Source organism: Mytilus californianus, unplaced genomic scaffold (assembly GCF_021869535.1).
Source record: "Mytilus californianus isolate M0D057914Y unplaced genomic scaffold, xbMytCali1.0.p SCAF_9, whole genome shotgun sequence".
In the NCBI taxonomy this organism is placed as follows: domain Eukaryota; kingdom Metazoa; phylum Mollusca; class Bivalvia; order Mytilida; family Mytilidae; genus Mytilus; species Mytilus californianus.
In genome coordinates this window covers 68637246-68659717 of record NW_026262745.1, presented here as the reverse complement: position 1 = coordinate 68659717, position 22472 = coordinate 68637246, and the positions used below count along the sequence as shown (strand labels likewise).

The 22472-nt window shown below is 31.4% G+C and overlaps 1 protein-coding gene across 1 annotated transcript in view; it reads right to left on the bottom strand.

Annotated features, from left to right (window-relative positions):
• Positions 1-2588: 2588 nt before the first annotated feature.
• The window catches only part of LOC127715177 (allene oxide synthase-lipoxygenase protein-like), a 28844-nt gene continuing 8960 nt past the window's right edge, over positions 2589-22472 (bottom strand). The window contains exons 7-16 of the mRNA XM_052221216.1: positions 21545-21649; positions 18149-18245; positions 17147-17264; positions 16548-16640; positions 15223-15283; positions 14176-14320; positions 13331-13428; positions 9248-9424; positions 4820-4983; positions 2589-4153 (exon numbers count right to left, since the gene is read on the bottom strand). Of these exons, the coding sequence (XP_052077176.1) occupies positions 3994-4153; positions 4820-4983; positions 9248-9424; positions 13331-13428; positions 14176-14320; positions 15223-15283; positions 16548-16640; positions 17147-17264; positions 18149-18245; positions 21545-21649 (1218 nt within the window). The 3' untranslated portion in view covers positions 2589-3993. The remainder of the gene's footprint in view (positions 4154-4819; positions 4984-9247; positions 9425-13330; positions 13429-14175; positions 14321-15222; positions 15284-16547; positions 16641-17146; positions 17265-18148; positions 18246-21544; positions 21650-22472) is intronic.

The window sequence follows — 22472 nt, the reverse complement described above, 5'->3', positions numbered from 1 at the left end:
TTCCCATGGGAATGCCGATTGTCTGTTAAAAATCACGTCCTCCAAACGTAACAAATATGTTGTTAATCAAGAACTCTAGTATCTTAATAATGTCAGTTTCAGAAAAAAAATTGTTTGAAGCAGAGTGATTTTTTCCAAAATACGATTTATTCCTTGTAAGACAAGATACTTGTATCTACGTTGGCCACTCTTCCAATTCGTCCTTAAGTTTGGAATCGAAAATACTTGTGTAAAGTGTAGAAAAGTCAAATATTTTATTACTTTTGCAAGATCATAGAGTTTTAAACTGTATGTACTCTAAAAGATCTTTGGATTTTTTTGTACCCCCATCTGATTCACGGCACCTCTAGAATACGTAGTTTCACAATAACTTCGAGGCCCGGCTTTGGTTGCTGATAAAATTGATGTAAATAACTAAGATGGAGGTTTTGTTGAACACTTGGAAGACCCAGCAATATAATGTTGTTTGTAGGGATACTTATGTAGTAAAGGTATCAAATACAGTGTAGGAAGATCCAATTCTTCATTTATGGTTGAAATTCCAAAGGAACATCGAACAGACCTATGATTATACAGGATTTCCTCCTTGGTAAGTGTCGTGGGGGTATATGTTGAGTTTCCAAGTGAATTGTCAATACCTAAAACAAGAAGTTTATGTAATGTGATTTACACACACAAACCATGTTGTTTGGGCTTTATCTGCGGGGACAACAACACGTTTGCTTGGTAGGATAGGTGTTTTGCAACACTTGGGTCTTTAAAGATTGATGTAGCATGGTTTTTCATAGACACATTCAGTTTTTTTTAATTCGAATTCATATCAACGACCTCACAGCATCATTCCATTCAGAAAAAGTATATACGTCTTCTTTCTCATGTTTAACCCATGGCCTGGCGTAATCCTCGACTAAATTCACTATCCGTATTTTGAAGTTGGTTTTCAAGCGATCAAATTACATGCTTTTGATTTTCAAGGTTTATAAACATGATATTCCCATTTGTAGTGATTTCCTTTCAGAACGATACTCTTTCATTTGAAGAAACAATGCGAACAATTCAAACTTTCAATGAAATGTGATTCAAGGCATACAATAATGACTTATGTAAGATCCCTTTTTACCCTGATTAAATGCAAACTACAGTTTAATAAAATATTTTTACTTCATTTGATAGTTATTGTTGTTGCTAATTAGAGTTGTACTGTACAATTTTCTATCTTTAATAATCTTTCAAGTTTCATGACAGAAACAATCCGTAAAGGCGTTCCTTTGTTCATTAGACTGAAATACTAGAAAACGCCGTTTACACACAGTTTTGCTTTCAAACCAACTTATGTCAAGTTTTCTTTTATCGCTACAATTAATAAAGGAAGTCAAAAAAGATAAATTTTATAATGAAAAGTTTTTGTTAACACTCGTGTAAAGATTTATTCATAATCAAAAGTTTAAGATTTTGATGATTTATAACTGTGTTGGAAATTATTCCATTATGATTGTCCTAGGCTTGTAGAGTTTTACGGGGTACGATATCTTGTGTTCTCTTCGTGCCAGTTCTTGATTTTATACACTCATATATACTTTTTACTCTATCAAACGAACAAATATTTTACTTTTTGTGGTATAGAAAATCTACTACGTCCTTTCATTGGGGACGTGGAAAGGGGGGGGAGGGGCTTTTTGGGTTGGAGGGTGGGGTATTATATTTTATACTCAGACGACAGTCACTTGATTTGACGTTTAAATTGAATGTTCACCAACGAAGAACTGAGACTATACGACCGATAAGATTATCAACAGGTCGGGGAATAAATAAATCAGTTAAGAATGAGAAAAATATAGATTCTACCTCTGTTTCGAGTATGCCACGATATCAAGACTACCATTGTGAATTGGGTTGGATTCTTCTGATTTTCACTATATCCAAGAGGTAAACAAGATACCTTATTTAAATGTGAGTTTTCTTTTGAACCATAATTACTACCATTACTACCCAGATAAGGATAATAAAAACCTAACTTCGAAGTACAAACTTTTTTAGTTACCTATTGACAGTGGGAGATATGCTTTGATTCGACCAAAAGATATATTATGTACTTATGGCAACGAGGACATAGATGACGAGTTTCATGTATTATTTACTTGTTAAAATACTGGTATTTATCTGTTCCTACATCACATTTTATATAATATCACATCATAATGAATTCAAAGAAACTTGTATCTAGAACTTAATTACAGGGATAAAAAAGAATTAAATCTTTCGTCGGCTTTCAAATAAGTAAATGGATCTGGTAAGTAAAAAAAACCGCATTTCCATCACAGCAATGGAATAATTTAAAACGCTAAAAATGAGAATATTGTACAAGAAAAGATTAAGAAAAAATAACTGATTGTATCGTTCGACAGATACATTTACAATGAGCATGAATGTGTAGGGATAAGAGGAAAGGAGAGAACAAGACAGTTTTTGTTTTTCTCGGTACAGGCATTTATTAATATTTTTTTATTAACATTTAGGAACAAGACATTTTGTTTTAAAAATTTGGGTTTTCTTTACTGTATTTGCGATGAAGAATTTTTTTCACAAAATTAAGTTTCAAACAATTTATTAAATATCAAAAATTTCCCCTCCCGCACAAAAAAATCAAAATCAAATGAATAATCGTCATTTGATTTAAAATTACGAAAAATACATAATAGTTAGTTTTTGGCGTTAAACTTTATTTGTATTTCGTTAAAATAAAGTTGTTAAGTCACATATGAGTCATTCGTTAAAACTATTTGTCTGCTATCATTGTTAGTAAGGTTCCTATGCCATTTGAAAGACAATTATCAGAAGTCGATGTATCGCGTAAAATAGTTAGGATAGGACTATACCAATTAAGATGGTATCAAGATAAAAAGTCCTATTTGTTCATCATATATGATGCTTTAGTTGGGTTGCTGTCTCTTTGCCATGTTTCCCGTTTATATTATCGATTCTATTCTAAAACTTAAGCAAAAACAATTTGAATCCCTTTAAAACGTCGGGTTGTCTTCCTTAAACGAGTGGCAATTAAAGCTACGTCGAATAAAACATCGATACTCTACGAAGGCCAACAACATCATGATTGGATCCGTTTTTCTTTAGGAGAGATATTAACTGTACACCATTTAGATTCTTAAAGCGTGTTCTCCAAATGGATTGACAGTGTTGACCTCTTTCTTTTTGCAAATGTTTTTTATTCTCTTTGACTTTTAGCAATTCAATACACTTATCAGCTTTAGAGAGTTACAAGTTCGCATTCAAGAATATCATACTCATTAAACGGTTATGTATCAATTAAAGGGATCAGGACCAAGTTATGAATTCAGAATGTTTGTACATATACACAGAACATAATGATAATATGAATACAAGGATAAATCTGAATTCAAATGACATAGGTCTTCGATATTTATAATTAAAGTCTTCCATAGAATTAAGAAAATAGAATGACGAAAAATATACAGCATAAAAAAATCGAAAATATAAGCAATTCTTAGCAGAAACAAGTTTGATATCTTTTATGTAAGAAATATCGAAAACTGCAATATATTTTTGTATATCAATGAAAACACAATATAACCAAAGCTTACTTAACTAAACTATATCCATACTGATCAAATCTAGTTGTAAATACTGTTTATATTTGTTCAACAAATATTAAGATTTCGAGTAAAATGACATAGGTCTTCGATATTTATAATTAAAGTCTTCCATAGAATTAAGAAAATAGAATGACGAAAAATATACAGCATAAAAAAATCGAAAATATAGGCAATCCTTAGCAGAAACAAGTTTGATATCTTTTATGTAAGAAATATCGAAAACTGCAATATATTTTTGTATATCAATGAAAACACAATATAACCAAAGCTTACTTAACTAAACTATATCCATACTGATCAAATCTAGTTGTAAATACTGTTTATATTTGTTCAACAAATATTAAGATTTCGAGTAAAATTATTGTCATATTGCAATAGAATTCGGTACATTTTTAGGCAAAAGTATGGTGTACGGACGCTGATATACAATTTCATTATCGGCCTTTCGTCTTTCATTTTCTTCTTTTATCTTTTCGTTACGCTTTTCAATGTCCATTCCAATTTTGGCCAACTTACTTCTGAACCTAAACGATAAAGTTGAACTAATCAATTTAAAATCAATAAATTAAAGTGTAAATACAAGATAGTAAATTATATGATAAAGATGGTATATTCACGTGTAAAGTATATCTAATTGAGCAAAATATACAAAGAAATATATGACAAAAAGCAATGGTATTTATAAATTCAATTTTCAACTACACGCACATTTTGAAAGACTAAAATCAAATGAACATTATTTGTTCAGTAAAGATGAAACAATCATCTCTACAGAATGTTAACCATCCCGTTACAAAGTAGTCGATCATTTTCAGCTAGGAGTGTCACAAATGACCGCGGAATACTTTTGTACATGCACCCAGTTCTTTATTATATTGTGACTACCTTTTCGGATGCACTTAAATTATGGTAAGATATAAATATAAAATAGGACATACATGTTACAAAATATTATATTGAAAAATGTAGGTTGCACCCATCAATTCATTGATTTGTCCATTTAAACAACTTTCGGATGTATTGATAGCTGTAGAAAGAAGTATAAGTAAACCTTGTTTTCAATGACTCAATGATTTACTTTAACAGCGACGTTCTAGATCTATATTAGATATTTTAAAAATTGATCTGTATGGAAACTATGAGCATTGAAGGAGCTAATATTAATTTCAATCTTTTATATATTTTCTTACTTATCAAGGATTTTCACTGCGCCTTCGTCTTCTATGTATTGAACCTCGAACTCTCCAAGGGGTTTGGTAGTTTCCTGACTGAGACGGGTGAAAATAGTCATCATGTCAAATGTTTCTGCGACTGAAGGAAGGCTATCTAAGACATCTTGGTCAGTCAAAGCTTTCTGTAAAAATATAATTATTCTTATAATATACGTAACAACTATTTATTACAAATTTACAGAAACAATCGTATTAAAACAATTGAGTTGCATCAACATGATTCCTTGAATAATACAGGTTGTTTCCAACTCAGAAAATATCATTTCTAAATTACCGGTTATAGATATTCAAGATAGCAGTCATTAATGTTATGATTAAGATATGTATTAGCTCTGAGCTACCTTTTGTATTTTCTGCATATATTGATTTCTATATTATATTAGTATCTTATAAAGAATCTTTTCCGCACGAATAGTGGCGTTTTAAGAAATTAATGTTCCGCATGATATGATTATACACTAGTAGAGATCTAATATACCACACTCGTTCGTCGTTGCATATTCAACAAAGGACACTCTCCAACATTGCAGACGAGAATATGTTTCATGACAAAAATCTCTGTTTTGTTGATCTTGTATCGCTGATCATTTAGTCTATTTAGTTTCTCTCTATCTCTTTACTTTTTGCTCAAAACACAAAAGAGGGTAAAACAAAATCCTCATTTAAGGGCAATCACTCCAATTTAGAGTGGCAGTCAACTAACTATATCGGCAAAATTTGACTTGTTATAATATCTTTTATGTAATTAAAAGTGTCTATATATCTATTATAATGTTCATCATCCAATTCATATAGGCAAAACGCAAAATAAACGGTAAAACATCGTCATTAAAGGGCAATAACTTCAATAAGAAGTCATCTTTATTGTCTTCATCGTTCTTCTTGCTGATCATATTTTGCTTTTTTAAGTTTCTATCTATCAATTTTAATTTTTAAGATATAAGGCAAAAAGGCAAATAGATGGTTAAAATAGTCTTCAAAGGGCAATAACTCTAATAAGGTAATTGACGATTTTGATCATTAAATTTATTTGTAGAACTAGTCATACTGATCATTTTTGCATATTAAAGTTTCTCTCTATCTATTATAATTCTTATCATCATGTTCATATAAGGCAAAAACGCAAAACAAATGAAAAAAAAAAATCGTCAATAAAGGACAATAACTTCAATAAGAAGTCTTCTTGATTGTTTTTATTGTAGATCTTCTTTGCTGATTAATTTTGCTTAATTGAGTTTCTATCTATCAATTATAATGTTTAAGATATAAGACAAAAACGCATATAAATGGTTCAAATCGTCATCAAAGGGCAATAACTCTAATAAGGAGTCAACTGACGATTTTGATCATTGGATTTTTTTGTAGAACTTGTCTTGCTGGTCATTTTTGCATTTTAAAGTTTCTCTCTATCTATTATTGTGTTCAAGATAATAGGCAAAACAAAAAAGAAATGGTAAAATTTGTCATTTAAGGGCAAAAACTTCTATAAGAAGTCGTCTGACAGTTTTGACGTATATACACAATAGGTAGAGCTCAACATTCTGAAGTTTTTTGCTCCCGTAAAATTTTCTCTGTTTATAATGGTTTTAAAAATAATGAAATGATTGACCAAACTTAAAATTTATTCCTATGTCCTATTTTTAGCCATGTCGGCCATCTTGGCAGGCAAGCGGGGTCATCGGACAAATTTTCTAAACTAGATACCCCAATGATGAATGTGGTTAAGTTTGGTTAAATTTGGCCCAATAGTTTTAGACGAAAAAAATTTTGCAAAAGTTAATGGAAGACGACGGATGACGACGACGGACGCCAAGTGATGAGAAACGGTCACTTGGCCCTTTGTCCAGGTGAGCTAAAAATGATCTGAGTGTGGGACAGTGTACCATAGCGTAAAGAAAATTCAAAATATTAGATGAATTTTGTATGTTCCCACTAAAGATTGACATTCTTTTAGTAACGATAAGAAGATATGGTAAATAAATTACATATCCATTCAAGAACTAAGGACAAAAACAAATACCATATAGTCAAATTGAAATATGACGGAAGATACAAATATGTTTCTTACAGTTCATAATTAGGGAGAAAGCTACAACACCATAAATACCAATGCAACAAAAATTAAAAACGACGAAAAGACAAACAGTCTACAAAGCACTACATAGAAAAATTACAAACCTTTCTAGAATTGTCCGTTTATAAACTTTAAAATAATAGAAACTAAGGTTTCGTCTCCATCAGGCAAAGTAAGCCTTGAATAAATTTGTCTATTTTTTTAGGTCCCTTTTGTTCATATAGCTCTTCACTGTTTCGGTTATACATTCTTGGCTTTCAAATATTCGACTGTGAGCGTTCCTGATGAAGGTAAATCCAGAAAAGCGCTTCGGACGCATGGACTTTATAACGTGTTGTTTTCATTTTTTATGAACTGAGCTTCAAGCTCTTGAATACCGAATGAGTTAGGAAATGTATATCCAATATGTGGGTGAAGTTGATGTATTGCTGCTAAGGTGGGGGATTTTTTATAATTTCAAAATTAAAATCGTCTCTCTTGTCGTAGATTCTGGTACAGAGATTACAGAGATGACCGCTTGTGTCATATTCGAGGTATAAGTATAAAAATGAGGCGTAGGAAGCCGTGTCTGTTGTTTCTTTAATTTTTAGATCTGGAGGATATATTAACGGAACTCAATCACAAATGTTTGGATTGTTAATGGAAAGAGCATCATCAATATATCTGAATGTGAAATCATATGATCTGAATTCTTTGATCTTCTTGTTTTTGACAAGGTCTAAAGGAAATCCGACTCATATGAATATAAGAAAAGGTCTGTTCCTCGGTATATTTTATACCTTTTGTTCAGTATTAACAAAATATGTCGTATGATATCCCAAAGCAATACATTTATAGCGTATGCTTCTATTTTTATATTGAAAAACATTGTGGATTATTTCTTTTAGAAATTTTTTAAATTTAGAAAGACACATAATTGCGGCTTTGGCAATCAGAACAAGGCAGTGGTCCTTTGTGACGCAGATATTCCATAACGGTGTATCAAGTCATGCATGCGTCCTGAAAATTCGATGTATTTGTTTACTTATCATCATATTTTTGGAGGGGCATAATCGACAGTGTGTTCTAAGTGGTCATCTACAGGGAACAATAATAGATTGTAAACACTGAGGTTATTCGTTTAACCCTTGTGTTATATTTTCATAATGTAAAATATATATTCCAATAAATTTTTTCCTGGAACTGTACCAGAACAACCTTATACCTACTGAACAAGATATATCGTCGATTATTACAAGTTATGCTAACAAGTGATAAAATGTGATGCGTTGCATCTGTTTTCAATTACATACGTTTCATAAATCGTCAAAAAGATGTCCCAGTCGACAAAATTATTTGCTCAAACACGATTTGCATTCTAATGTTAAGACTTATACAAACTTTTTCAGTGAATATTCTTCAATCAAAATCAACGTCGTTTATTGTCAATCCTGGAAACGTCCTAGAAGTCTACCGACATTTTACTTATACATCGATTCTGATTAGATATGAATATGATAACGCATGCTCATTCATAACTGGCGTTCAGTAACAACAAATGTATTTGAAAATTTAACAAGTTTTATACTGTTGTAGCGTTGAATTATTCAGATTTTTCATTTTGTTGAAAAGTACGAATGAAAATTCAACTCGAAATTTATAACGATGCCATTCACATACACGTCCGGAAAGAAAATGGAAACTTCTTTCCAAAAACGTCACTTCCGGTATATTTTTTTTTATCTCGTATAGATTATAAAAAAGTATATTGCTAGTCAACGTAATTTATATTTTGACGTTATTTTTAAGGTGAGCCTGTGTACCATAGAACGAGCTACAATATGAAAGGCCACATGATCACAAAACATGACCAATCCCAAAGACATAAGCGAAATTCTAATTTATACCACGATAAAAGACTACAGACAACTACAGGCAACTACTTGATTTTAAGCTTCTTGATTAGTACACATATAATGTGACAGTGTTAGATATGGTTATTAGTGTTCAACTATTCCAGTCTCTGAGGACAATGGTACTATAACACAACATTAAATCAAACGATAAAGAATAATTCGAAATACTGATCGCTTGTTAAAGTCAAGACAACGCTAATTATTTAACAATTTTTTTAATAATAAAACTACATGTTGCATGCATGTTCAAGATACACTCACTTGTAATTCGTGATAAATCGAAATACACAATGTTAGCGTCTGACTGATCCGAAAAGTGCTAAAACATTACAAATCAATACCGTCATTTGAAAAAAGTGTACACATGTATGCCCTTGTTATCTATAATAATTCAATACCCTGGAAAACATATCTTACCGCATCACTAGGGGGCTCTTTGTGAAGCATTGTTGAATAATTCGGTGGGAAACCATATTCATCATACATTGGGTAATTCGTAGCTGCGTGCATAACACTACAGGTGTAAATAATTGACGTTATTGTATCTGTAAGCTGGTCAATCGTCTCAAATTTGTCATTTGTACTTGGAACACCCTATAAAATGTAATATGTTTTTACGGATTATGTCCACTGTTAAAGATTTGTTTAGATCTCAATTATCTGCACTCAGAAAAATAAACAAACTCATTACAAACAATATATAAATTCAGACAGCATCTAAATGTTAAAATGGCATTAATCGATGGAGAATATACCAAAGAATAAATCCCCCCCCCCCCCAAAAAAAAAAAAAAAAAACACAAAAAAAAAACCACAAAAATGAAAGAAAAAACTAATTGTTCAGAAATCACTTGAATGTCTTTCCATTATTAGATTTCTAAATCATTGATAACAAGCCATTTCCTGTTTACACAAACTTACTACTGGCGTCAAATCATAGGTTTCTTCATACTGATTCAAAAAGTATATAGTTTCTAAGTAATTTCGCATGAAATGAAGGGGATGATTTGCTACTTCCGGTTAAGGAAATGTCATTTCTAGTTTCATAAGATAGCTTTATTCACACTGATTCGAAAAATATATGGTTTCGATATACTTTTGCCTAAAATAAGAGAGATAATGTTTTACTTCCGGTTAACAGAAGGTCATTTCCGGTCTTAAACGTTAGGTTCATGCATACCGGTTGAAAAAAGGAAGGTTTCTATGTATTTTTCCGGATAGAAGTGCACAAATTATTACTTCCGGTTTACTCTAGGTCATTTCTGGTTGACATTTTTCTAGGTCATAAGTCTCTAAACCTAATGCAGAAAATCCTATGACTATATTATGTACCAGAATGAAGTTAAAGGAAAAGTCAAAAGCTAGATTGTTAAATTCTCATTTTACATTGACCTTAGTTTCAAGGTCATAAAGGAAGGATCCCAAATCAATACAATCTAGGTCTCTGCTATGGTTCATGAGTTTTATGTCCATAAACTTTCCAGGAGAGAAAAAAACTATTAAGAGTTTTCGATACATTTTTCATCACAGGGTAATTATTTTTGACGAAAATTTGTATGAAAGTAATTGTTAACATCGTCAATGCAAATATGTTACAAAAACTATACCTTCCTGGGCTACTTTTAGAAAAATATTGGGTCAAAATTTTAGACATGTACTCAAAATTTTAGACATGTACTCAAAATTCGGTTTCTTCGAAATCTCTATCCGTTGGACAGTCATACCTAACTTTTTGGTTTCAAATGATAAACACAAGTGGATGCATGTTTGTAAAAACTCTTGGAATATCTTCTTTAAACAAGAATGCTTCAAATTTGTTTAACAAATCTCTGAAAAGAATTGAAGTTTATTAAATTTTTAGGATGTTAGAAAAACAGAATAGCTGTATATTGATTTGATAAAACACAAATTAATTAGTGATTTGTTTATAAAAATGGTACAAATAATCAAGTCCAATGTCACTATAAAAAGAGAGGGCCATGTTTTCCTTTTCGAGCTAATAATTAAAATCAGTCGAAAAACGCTATATGTCACGGTTTGACGTCGCAAAAAAAAAAACATTTTACGTTAGCGACGTCATAACCTCCCCTGTCACTGTATCGTAAGCCCTTAAAAAGCATAGTACTCTTTCGACCAAAATTGTAAAGTTACCACATGTTGCAATGAATAATATGGTAGTATTTTTGGCCATTAATTAGAGTTTCTGGGGCAAAGCGAAACAAATCAAAAGTTAAAATTGAGTTCATGACCTTGACCTTTACCATTGACCTCAAATTTCTTTTGGTAGACCAAGGGCATCAAATCAAAATACCCTAGGTCTCGAGAACTTACAGTTCATGAGTAGCATATATATCACTTAGGTCGAATACAGTAGGGTAAATAACTCTCATATGAAGTCTCCGTATCGCATCAGTCAAAATTGAACAGAACATCTTGAGGATATAACGAGAAATTTGGAAACATAAATTTGTCGATTTCTTTTACGGTTGTGAAGAAGTAGCAAAAACTAGAAAAAAAATGTACAGGGAGATAACTCTTAAAATCAAAAGGTCTTTCGATAAGAAACATGGTTAATATAATTTTATCGAATCGAGACCGGTGCATCGACAGGGAAAGAGACTCATTCTATGCATCGAGACTTATACATTTTTTATCTCGGGGCCTTTCATATCCGACTATACGGTATGTTTTTTCTCATTTTTTAGGGCCGTACAGTTATTTATAATTGCTTACATCTACTTCATTTGAACTTTAGTGGATAGTTGTTTCATTGACAATCATACCACATCTCCTTATTTTTATATGATATACTAAATCTGTCATCCTAACAGACTGATCAAATTGACCATTTAAACCTAGGCCTATCAATTCATTGTACCAACCATTACTCCATGGAATACTGATGTTTTTCTAAGAACTCCTACACCTCATTTTGGTTGTCTTATGATTATCAAGATCAATAAACATCTGATAAAATATTGTCTTTTGTTTTGGATGTCTTGATTTTGAACTAAGTATACCAGAATATAAAATTGTTAGTCAAAAGAAAATATATAGGTCAAATATTTCACCAAATCATTTTAAAATTATTTCATCAGCTTTTACACCCTACCAAACAAATAAATAGAAGTATACATTTTATCAAGAAAACAAAGTTAAACACACAGAAGTATACGTAATGTTTTTCGTCGGGTACATTTGTATTACTAGTCTAAGAGTATACGCGTTATTTCAATAACAGACAGAAGATATCACATCAATTAAGAATTGAATGCTTCATTTTGTAAATATATTGGGGTGTTAAAGCGTTGACCGAAGTACATTTTGTATGAAGCGCGGAAGCTTCATTCTACAAACAACCTATACAATTACTAAAAGAAGCATTCAATACTTATAATTACATTTTATTTTGCTAGGATCATAAAAACATGATTTCTATGAAGTTTTTCTTTTATTTACCTATGCTCTTTGTTGTGGAAGCTCGTGTCATCATGAATGTTACATTTCATTTTGAATTGAAGGTTAATTTCAGAATGACGCGAGATTGCAGTTAGCCAATCAAAATAACGTATTATAATGAAATATACATGTAATGTACTTATTAGAAAATGACAAGAACATCAATGTAATATTTCCAACGATATGAAGTAAATATTGAGAATTTCTCCTCTAAGTACCGGTGCTAAAAATAAACTTAAAATAAAAAATAAACAGAATTGTAAAGGAATAAATCCCTAATTGGTAGCATACGCAATTAAACAATATACTTTATAAACTTCGAACATCCGAAAGTTTTTTTTTGATTTTCAGTCATAAGCAACGACCAAACCACAAAATTGGAAAACGAAGTATAAGTACATGAAATATATTAACACGTAAAGAGTTATTTGACCATAAAGAATAATCTGCAAAAATAGACAATTAGACAAATCTTTATAAACTGAAAATTTCCACATTTCAAAAAAATTGATTTCAAAGTTAATTATATATACGATGTGATCATCCTGATCATTTGTAAACTTATTTTTCTTTAGAGTTAAAACAATCAAATATTAAGATCCAATAGTTTTAAAATAATATTAGAAAGGAGTAGCTCTCCAATATAAAAAGTACCACAACGAGAGCAAATGCAAACAAAAGAACCGGATGTCAAGCTTTTGTTGTTTTAACCATGACCTACATATGTAATCAGAAGCATATGTTAAAACGTCTTGTTTCTAATGGAGTCCTTAGAACACAAAAGTTATTGTTCATATGTTCGACGTTCGTGAAAATTTTAATGATAAGACTCTGATAATTACAGATTTTCATTAGTTCTGATTAAATTAGGGCAAATATTGTTACAGTTATGTTGAATTCATAATGACTTCCGTAATCATTTTAACTCAGTTTGTTTGATCTCTTTATTGATTACCAGTAATGAGACTTGAGGTAATCCGACTTGTTATAAGCTTAAATATACGTCCACAAGTACATAACAATTTAGGCTACTGTACTCACTTTGATCCCTATTCCCCCATCAACAAACGCGCGTGGTTTTTGTAGTTCTTTACAAAAGGCCTGAATTTCAGCGTCGTCAATCAATCTTTGTTTTGTTTCTAAAATTCAACAAACATATCAGAAATATTTCTATTGTTAAGTTATTGAGTTCTATGTTTCTATCTGCTTAATTATATTGTCCCATTTCATTAAAACAGAATTTGATTTAAGTGGTTAATTGTATTAAGTGCTTTGTTACAAGTTTGATAAAGAGACTCGGAACAGGTTCAATTTTACTACATTTGATTTTTTTATACAAAGTACACGATACCATTGCTTTTAAAAACATTATATGATTGTTTAAAACAAGAATAGCCCTGATCTGTTTGACATCATGTTATTATTCGTTTGTATGTTTTGAGTTTATTGGTGCGTGCATTTTGCTGAACTAGTATACATTATTGTTTATGAGCCAGCTCCAGATGCTGGATTATGCCGCTGTGTTGAAGGAAGATTGGTGGCGTTGGGCTGTTTTCTGCTATTTTATCGGATTGTTGTCCCTTTGTGACACATTTCCCGTTTCCAATCTCATTCTATATAATGTTCTCTGGACTTTGAAATATTGATGTTACAGTATTACAGTTCCACCATTTTAATGACATATTTCGAAATCAATACAATTATCTTTAATGCCTGAATTACTGAAAGTATATCTCGGTTTTTGGTGAAATTTGTGTTGGACTTTCTTCCATTGTCTTCAATTCAGTGGTACATATATTTCATATCTTTTGTTGACCATGGTGCGGTCTATTTTTTGTAAACTTATTATTTTGATTTTAAATTTCCAACCAGTATGATATACCTACCGTTGTCATCTTCCCCACAGTAATAGTACCTAACATATTCGTCTACATACTCTCGGATAGCATAATAAAGTCGCAAACCGTCTTCTGCATAGAAAAATCCAGGTAAATTGACCTTTTCATTTCCATTTTCATCAGGAGATAAAAGCTGAAAGCATATTTTAAGATATACAGCTTCAAGAAACCGGACGTTTGTGCAACTATGTAAGTTGAATTGTCATGAAATCAAACTGATACTCATAATGCGTCTATGTCTATACAAACAAACAAACAACAAAACAAATCGGTAGCAGTCCTTGGAGTTCGGTATTTTTGTTATTTTACTTTTTACAACCATATCGAAAATAATTGAAATTATGTGCCGTGCATTGTCTATTATAGAGTTTTAAAGTCCGTTAATGGGAATTCAGACTTATTTCTTAGTCATTTTGATACACGAGTACTTTGTAGATGAATGTCTTGAAGAGTTACAATAAAAACGTTTAAATAACACACAGTATTACATTTAGCATTTTCAATGATGAGTATCTGTCTTTTAATTTCAAAAAACATATCGAGGACAACTCTTACTGGCATATCCATCAGTTTTTCGAAGGTCGAAGGATTATCATTTTTGGCTGGCTCATTAAGATTTTGTTTTTATCAATATTATATTCCGTTGATATTCACATTATCCAAAAATATTAAACCAAAGCTAACTAAGCACGCTGAATTAATAAGTATTATGAAGAATCATTATCGGATAGAAATGGACTACTCCGGTAAACATGAAATCATTAATATTGTAATGATATATATCAAATCACTTTTATAAGATATTCTCCCTGGATACATAATAACTAATATATCAGGGATACTTAGTGCATTGCTTTACAATAAATAAATTGTTAACAGCAATAGTGTGCAATAAAATATATAAGTCATGTTAAACAAACAAAAAAGATTCCTTTTCGAAAAATGTATCAATGCGTTCAATCCAACAATCGAGGACGTAACATATACACACTGTATTAATACACATGTATTAATATTCCATTAATGTCCACTTACTCCTCTTTTTCTTAGATCTGCTGGAAGAGTTCCATCGATGTCTAGCCTCCAAACCTCCAACCTATAAAGACAATATAGGGGATTGTTTAGAAATATTAAATGATTTTGCTATAAAATATCATTGCCTTATAATTCCATCACATCTTATGATCAAATCCTGTCGAGCAAACAACTTACAGCATATCTATTTTTGATCAAAATATCAGAAGTAGTGAGAAAACGTATGAGAAGATTTTGTGTCCAAATTTTATCTGTATTAAAAAACCTTACTAAAGGTCAACTTAACCCGGAGGAGCTGAAATCTTGTTTTATGACAATCAGTTCATCTTATAATTAACATGATTAAGGCGGCAGTAGTTTACCAATGTTCAAATCTCGTAAATCGACAAAAAAGAGATTATTAAAGGTAACAACCAAACACTGAGGAAATTGCATGTTCTTCAAAGCGAGACTTGGTACGAAAACAGAACAAGTTTGTTCTCCATGCATGCATCACTTGCCCTGCGAATCTGCATGCAAGCAGTCAAAATATCACAATCGGGACACAGTTGGTAAAATTACAGATCAAATACTGGTATCTAAAGATTTAAGACGATCTTAACATCTCGTAAGGGAGTTGAGACACCGACACAACGTATTTCAGCCATTCTTTCAATAACTCCGTTTGAGCATTGTTTGTGTAAGGAGCACACTCCATTAATGATGTCTGCATAGTTTGAACATGCGCGCTGGTAATGTATTTTTCTGCGATGAATAAATGCTAACGACAGAGTAGGTGGTACGTTTCTGCTGAGAAATGGAAATTTGATTGGTAAGTTGATACTATAGAATACGCTTTTAAATATATTTAAAGTAATTAAAGCTATAGACTTTGCTATAGTTTGAATCCAAAAATATTTTTCAAATTCAAATTAATATGCGAAAAAAACATGCTTTAGCTTTATTGTAGAACCATTAAACTACACATTCGGGTAGCTGCTCCTGTTATTCTAAAATCTTTGCACCCACACAAAATGACAGAACACAATATGTTGATTCTTTGTATATTTTTTTAATCGAATAAGTGTAAAATGAAGGTTGTGTGCAATTAAATAAATTATCTACATATTTGATTCTTCGACTAAATATTAAATAAATAAAAGTAAGTAATGATTAAGGTTAGCCAAAGTTTTGAAACAGACGAATGTTTGTAAAAATTTCGAAACAAAAAAATGTCAACATTGTTTTAGGTAGTTCTAATCTCCTTGTGTTTCCCTTTTTACATAGTTGAGTATGTAACTTCTACCTTTAAGTTATAAAAATAGAATTTGTATATAAATACTTACTTTTCCCCCAGTTCAATTAAAACACCAGCTGACTTGATCTTAATGATTCTGTCGACATATTCACCAGGACCCAACAGATCAAGTCTTGCTAATCTGCAACCAATATAAAAAAAATACCATTTAGCATTGACACCTTAACTTAAACTCTTCAACTTCGTATTTGATTTTTCCTTTGAATTATTTTGATTCGAGCGCCACTGATTAGTCTTGGGTAGACAAAACGCAAAACCTAACGTACCAAGTTATAAAGCGTTGATGAATTATTAATTTAAATCTTCCAAATGTGATAAACAATGTTTATACTTTTATTAAACAAGAAAGATCATAAGTTAGAAATCCACAAATATATGCGCATGTTTTTCTGAAACTTCCATTAGGAAAACGAGATAGTATGATGTATGTTGTTCATGATTACATTTTGTCTGAAAAAAACACAAACCTGGTAATCTTTATGAAACTTGAAATTATATGTATCAAACTCGATACATAAGCGCCACTTTAGATGCATACCTAATGCATGATTTTAAATATAAATGTTTTTCAGTTCTCTCTTTTTTAAACTCAATTAGTATGCAAAATGTAATTCATTTGAGACTTACTCGTTGATAGCAAGGGTGTAGTGAAAATGTGGAGCTAACAGCTTGTAAACTGGATGTCTTGATGAGAGATTTCGGTGCATGGATATATTTACTCCTTCCATTAACAAATGAGTTAATCCTTGAATGCATACAAGATAGTACATCAATCGAATGCATCTGTTATTACAGTATAAATAATATTAACATCAATGACAAATATAGATACACAAACCGCCTTATTGTATTATATTAAGGAGCTACAAGAAAAAGTTTAAGTAGAAACTTTTATTTTGCAAACTTTGTTCAAAGAGATACTTGTTGTAAATGCTAATTCCTTTTTTCTAAATACATAACTCATGAATTCATTTGTAAAGAATTTCAATAATATAAACAAAAATTAACACCCGTCGAATGATTTTTGTTTAGTCATACAAAATAAATATAAGAAAGTAGAATCAAAATAATTTAATTGAACTATAAACGTTAATAATAAATTATATCCCTTTTAAAATCTAACAGAATCAATGAATAAACCACATCGGAATTACTTAGAGGTGCAATTAATATTTTAGAACGACCATTATGAATTGAAGTAAATCTTTCCTTACACAGGCACATTTTAATTCATTGGGAATTACAAAATACTACCAGAAGTGCATGGTACAGTATTTTACTTTAACTGTTTTTGTTGTCTAAATACTTCTGTTTTAGAAATGTTAGCTTTCTATTTTTTTGTATTTCAAGTTTAATTAATTTTGCTTACCGACAGGTCTAAATTGCACTAAGTGACGGTTATACAGGAGACAAAGAAATGGGAATATAAAAAAAGTCAACTAAACTATTATTGCAGCCAAACTCAATTTAAATAGAATTCAACATCATAAAGATCAAGACATTAACCACCTGATAAAGGTCTGATAAAAGTTCTAAAAGTATTGATATATAAAGAGTTATTGTGAGGTATGCATAGATAAATATATCTATATATAAATCAATCTGGAAGATCTTTTAATCCGCTCATACCTAAATGAACTATTCCCAGATGTATCGAGGAATCTGCTAAATTGCACCACATCTTAGCTAGTTTCCAAACATTTGTATCGTCGTCTGGATAAAATACCTCAAATATAAACGTTTAACACACAAGTTTAAATGAATACCTATAATACAACACAGTCAATCGTAACCCTACTACATAATGCAAATATGGCTATAGCGTGGTCTGATGTCAAAAACTACAGTTCCATGTGGTGAAGTTGAAGTCTTCCTGTCGTAACTTTTACGGACGCCATCACGAGTTGGTTGACCGTTATGGAATATCCGTCTCACAGATGATAGCGGATATGTTCCTTATGTCGTAACTATAATCCCGTCCCCTTTTCCCGAATGTGACCTACCGAATTGGACTTGTTACCGGGTTTGTACCGTGGGCAACACGACGGGTGCCGCATGTAGAGCGGGGTCTACTTGCCCTTCCGGAGCGTCTGAGATCGACCCCAGTTTTTGGTTGGGTTCGTGTTGCTCAGTCTTTTTAAGCCATGGCGTTGACAGTTTATTTTCGACTAATGAGTTTGAATGTCCCTCTGGTATCTTTCGCCTCTCTTTTACATTATATGTCTTATTCAAGTAAGAAATGCGTTAAACTAACAACGTGAGGGATGATTAAAAAACATGAAATGTGAAATAAAATTAGACAGAAAACTTAAAGTTAATGAAATATTCTTCGTTCAAAACTGACAAAATGAATTACCTGCGACATTAAGCAATGGAAAATTTCATTCATTAATTTTTTTTTACATATTAGGAAAATTTTTAAATGACATAACGCCATGTCAAATTTAACCGAACATTTCATAGGGATGAAACAGCTAAAAAATAGGTTACAAAAATATTATTCGAATATGATATTGTAAACATTTTAATATCAAGGAATTTCATAGCTTACTATACGATATCTGTTTTTCTCATTGATGAAGGCCGATCGATGACCTGTAAGTGCTTCCATCCATGTCGTTGGAACTCTGGTGGGTAGTTGTCTCATTGAGAATTAGACATCACCGCCTTATTTGTATATTTAATTAAATATAACCTAACGGTGACATGGCAGTGGCAGGACCAATAAGAGGACGAAAGGGTAAACAAACGGACAGACTAACGGACTACATGAAGACTGGACGGACAGAAATAAAGCTTTAAAAGCGTAAAAGTAAGAATTAAATGTGTATGTTTGACAGTAAAGGACATACAGCTTTATATTCTTTGTTTAGGAAGGGGTTTGAAGTAAACAAATAATTCAGGGTTAGTTTGTAGTATTTTATTTGCAATAAAAGACTATTAAAGATAATCCTACATGAAGTCATGTAACAGTAAAATTAAAATAATTTACAGAAAAAAATGAATGTGTTCAATATATAAATAGATACGCTGTAACTATCAATTTTTTAAAAAAAGAAATAATTGTTCCCAATAATACTCTGGTGGAGAGTTGTCTCATTGGCAATTAAAACACATCTTCTTATTTTTATAAACGTGGCAACAATGGTTTTGTAGAAATGAATAGAATATTTAACGAGTGTTTTTTTTTTCAATCCGAGTCTACATTAGTTTGATCAATTGTCGGTAATTTGTATACTTTCTATTTCATCCTACTTGGTACTTGATTTGGCCTTTTAAAAGTTTTTGATTCGAGCGTCACTGATGAGTCTTTTCTTTTGTAGACAAAACTCGCTTGTGGTGTGCAGAATTTTAATCCTTGTATCTATGACGAGTTTAATATATATTTTAAACAAGTGACGTTGATCAGCACTTGATACTTAAGCAATGACGTCACGTATGAATGCGGCAACGTCACGCTTTCAAGTCAATCCGGTGCGATTCACATGATTTATTATTTTAATGTACACGACGCATTTAAATTTTTGCGCCGTCTTTTTTTCGCGATTTACCAACAAAATCTAGATTCGCGCCGTTTAGAATTCGCGATGTGCCGGTGTCCCAATTAGTTTTTTTTTTTATAAATGATTTGGAAACTGTACATGTATTTAAATCAAGAGCTAAAACCAATCAGAAATCCTTTTTGTATGGTCAGATTTAAAAATATTAGTCTGCTTAAAATATTATGTTTGCTTGTAGAAACACATTCACAATAAACAGAGAGGAATGACCTAATTAGGAGTGAATTAAATGCTGACAGAATTTCTTCTTATTAGTTAATCTTTTGATCTGATTGATCTGTGCAGCAGATATAATAGGTAATCATTTTAAAACTGATTGACAGGTGTCATTTACATAAATGCAACAATAGTAGCTTATTTAGCAATATCCGTAATATCCACTTGCTAGAGATGTCTTCAATGTTTATAAGACTATCATGAGACAACGTTTTGATTTCTAACATTGACTTTTCGTTAGAAATTAGGTTATATTTTGCTGTATAGATCTGTAGTCTGTAAAACCGATGTTTTAAATTAGTCATCCCAATATCCTTTTAACAAACGGTCATGTATGGTCTTCCGGTTTGTATTTTGATTTCCTGGAAATATTCGCAGCCGTTTTATTTTCGTCAACTCTTACCGTGAAAATACTGCCGCGAAAATTTCCCTGTTTACAGTACCTCAACAGCTATCTTAACGCTGTGATTGCACAACACTTGGTTTACTTACTTACATGTGGAGCAGGATCTGCTTACCCGTCCGGAGCACCTGAGATCACCCCCAGTTTTTGGTGGGGTTTGTGTTGCTTATTCTTTAGTTTTCTATGTTGTGTCTTGTGTACTATTGTTTGTCTGTTTTTTTTTTTTTATTTTTCAGCCATGTCGTTGTCAGTTTATTTTCGATCTATGAGTTTGACTGTCCCTCTGGTATCTTTCGCCCCTCTTTTACTTCTTAACGTAATTTAGTGTTTTTTTATCAAAACCTATATTTAATGTTTGACAAACTGCCGAAATACAAATTATGTCATTTAATTTTTATACGGACTTCTTTATCTGGAAAATACGGACTCGCTGGATAATCATGCTGAAAAAATAAGTATCCAAAGCAAAATATGTCATTATTCTATAAATTGTGGACACCTACAAATTGCAATTCGTACGTACATTTGTAAGTATCAGATACAGGTTTTATCATATTCATGCGATTAAGTCTATATATTATAACATTTCTACTCGATTGTACAACTTTTTTGACCAACCACGGTGATTAATAACCGTAAAATTGACGAAAGATACAATTCAATCCAAACAAATTTTATTCATGTATTTTTCAGAAAACACAGAATAAAACAACAACATTACGATCTTATATATGTGTATCTGTAAGAGATAGAATTAGAATGCTGCTTTACCGAATTTATTCTTGTATATATACATTTTAGTTATACTTATAAAGAAAAGGTTTCCATGAAAAAAGTTGAACTTACAGGGTTTGTTTCATTGCTTTTACCTTTGGGTTGGTTTAGTTGAATTGCTACAGGAACAAGGCCTGAGTGAGTCGTCTGTTGGAACAACACTACAGGACTAGGTATCTAAAATGTAAGATTACTTCTTATAAGTATGTGCTTTTGCACAATCCACATAGTCAAAATGAATGAGAAAACTGTAATTGCGCGGCATATTGGAGGGAAAACAATTCTATGTTACATTTTGTATGGTCAAACGTTGAAATTATAAGAGGTAAATGCGGGTTAAATGCTTACTGTCAGCTACATAGTCTGCTATGAATTTTGGGTTTTGTTCATTGCTGAAGGCCGAAAGGTAAGCTATAGTTGTTAACTTCTACGTCATTTGGTCTCTGATCGAAAGATGTCTCATTAGTAATCATACCACATCTTCTTTTATTTCATATATGATACATTACATATTATTTTATTTCAAACAAATGTGAGTTCACCAAATTGATTTTTTTTTTAAATTAAAGACCCTTATCTTTGATCTAATCGTTGTTATACGGAAACATAGTTTATTATCCTTTTTTATCATGGTTCATTATAATTTGACATTTATAAGTCCCGTTGAAACTAGTAATATGCTTACAATATGATGATAACAAGTAATTAAGGTAGGCAACCATCAAGTAACAATTATATGACATGATCATTCTATTTGATCTTGAGGATATTAGCCACGAATAATTTCTACTTTTAATATCTTTAATACATGTTTATCCATGAAAACTTTACAGGTTTGTTGCATTTGACATAATACTTGCGTTTTTATATCGCATTTTTTACTGCAATTGGTGTAAAATAAAAGTTTTTTTCTGCTTCGAATTCTTTGAAATAAATAATCCTGGACATGTCTGAAAGTGCACAGCTCATAATTTTCTTATTTGGTTTAGTTAAGAAATTA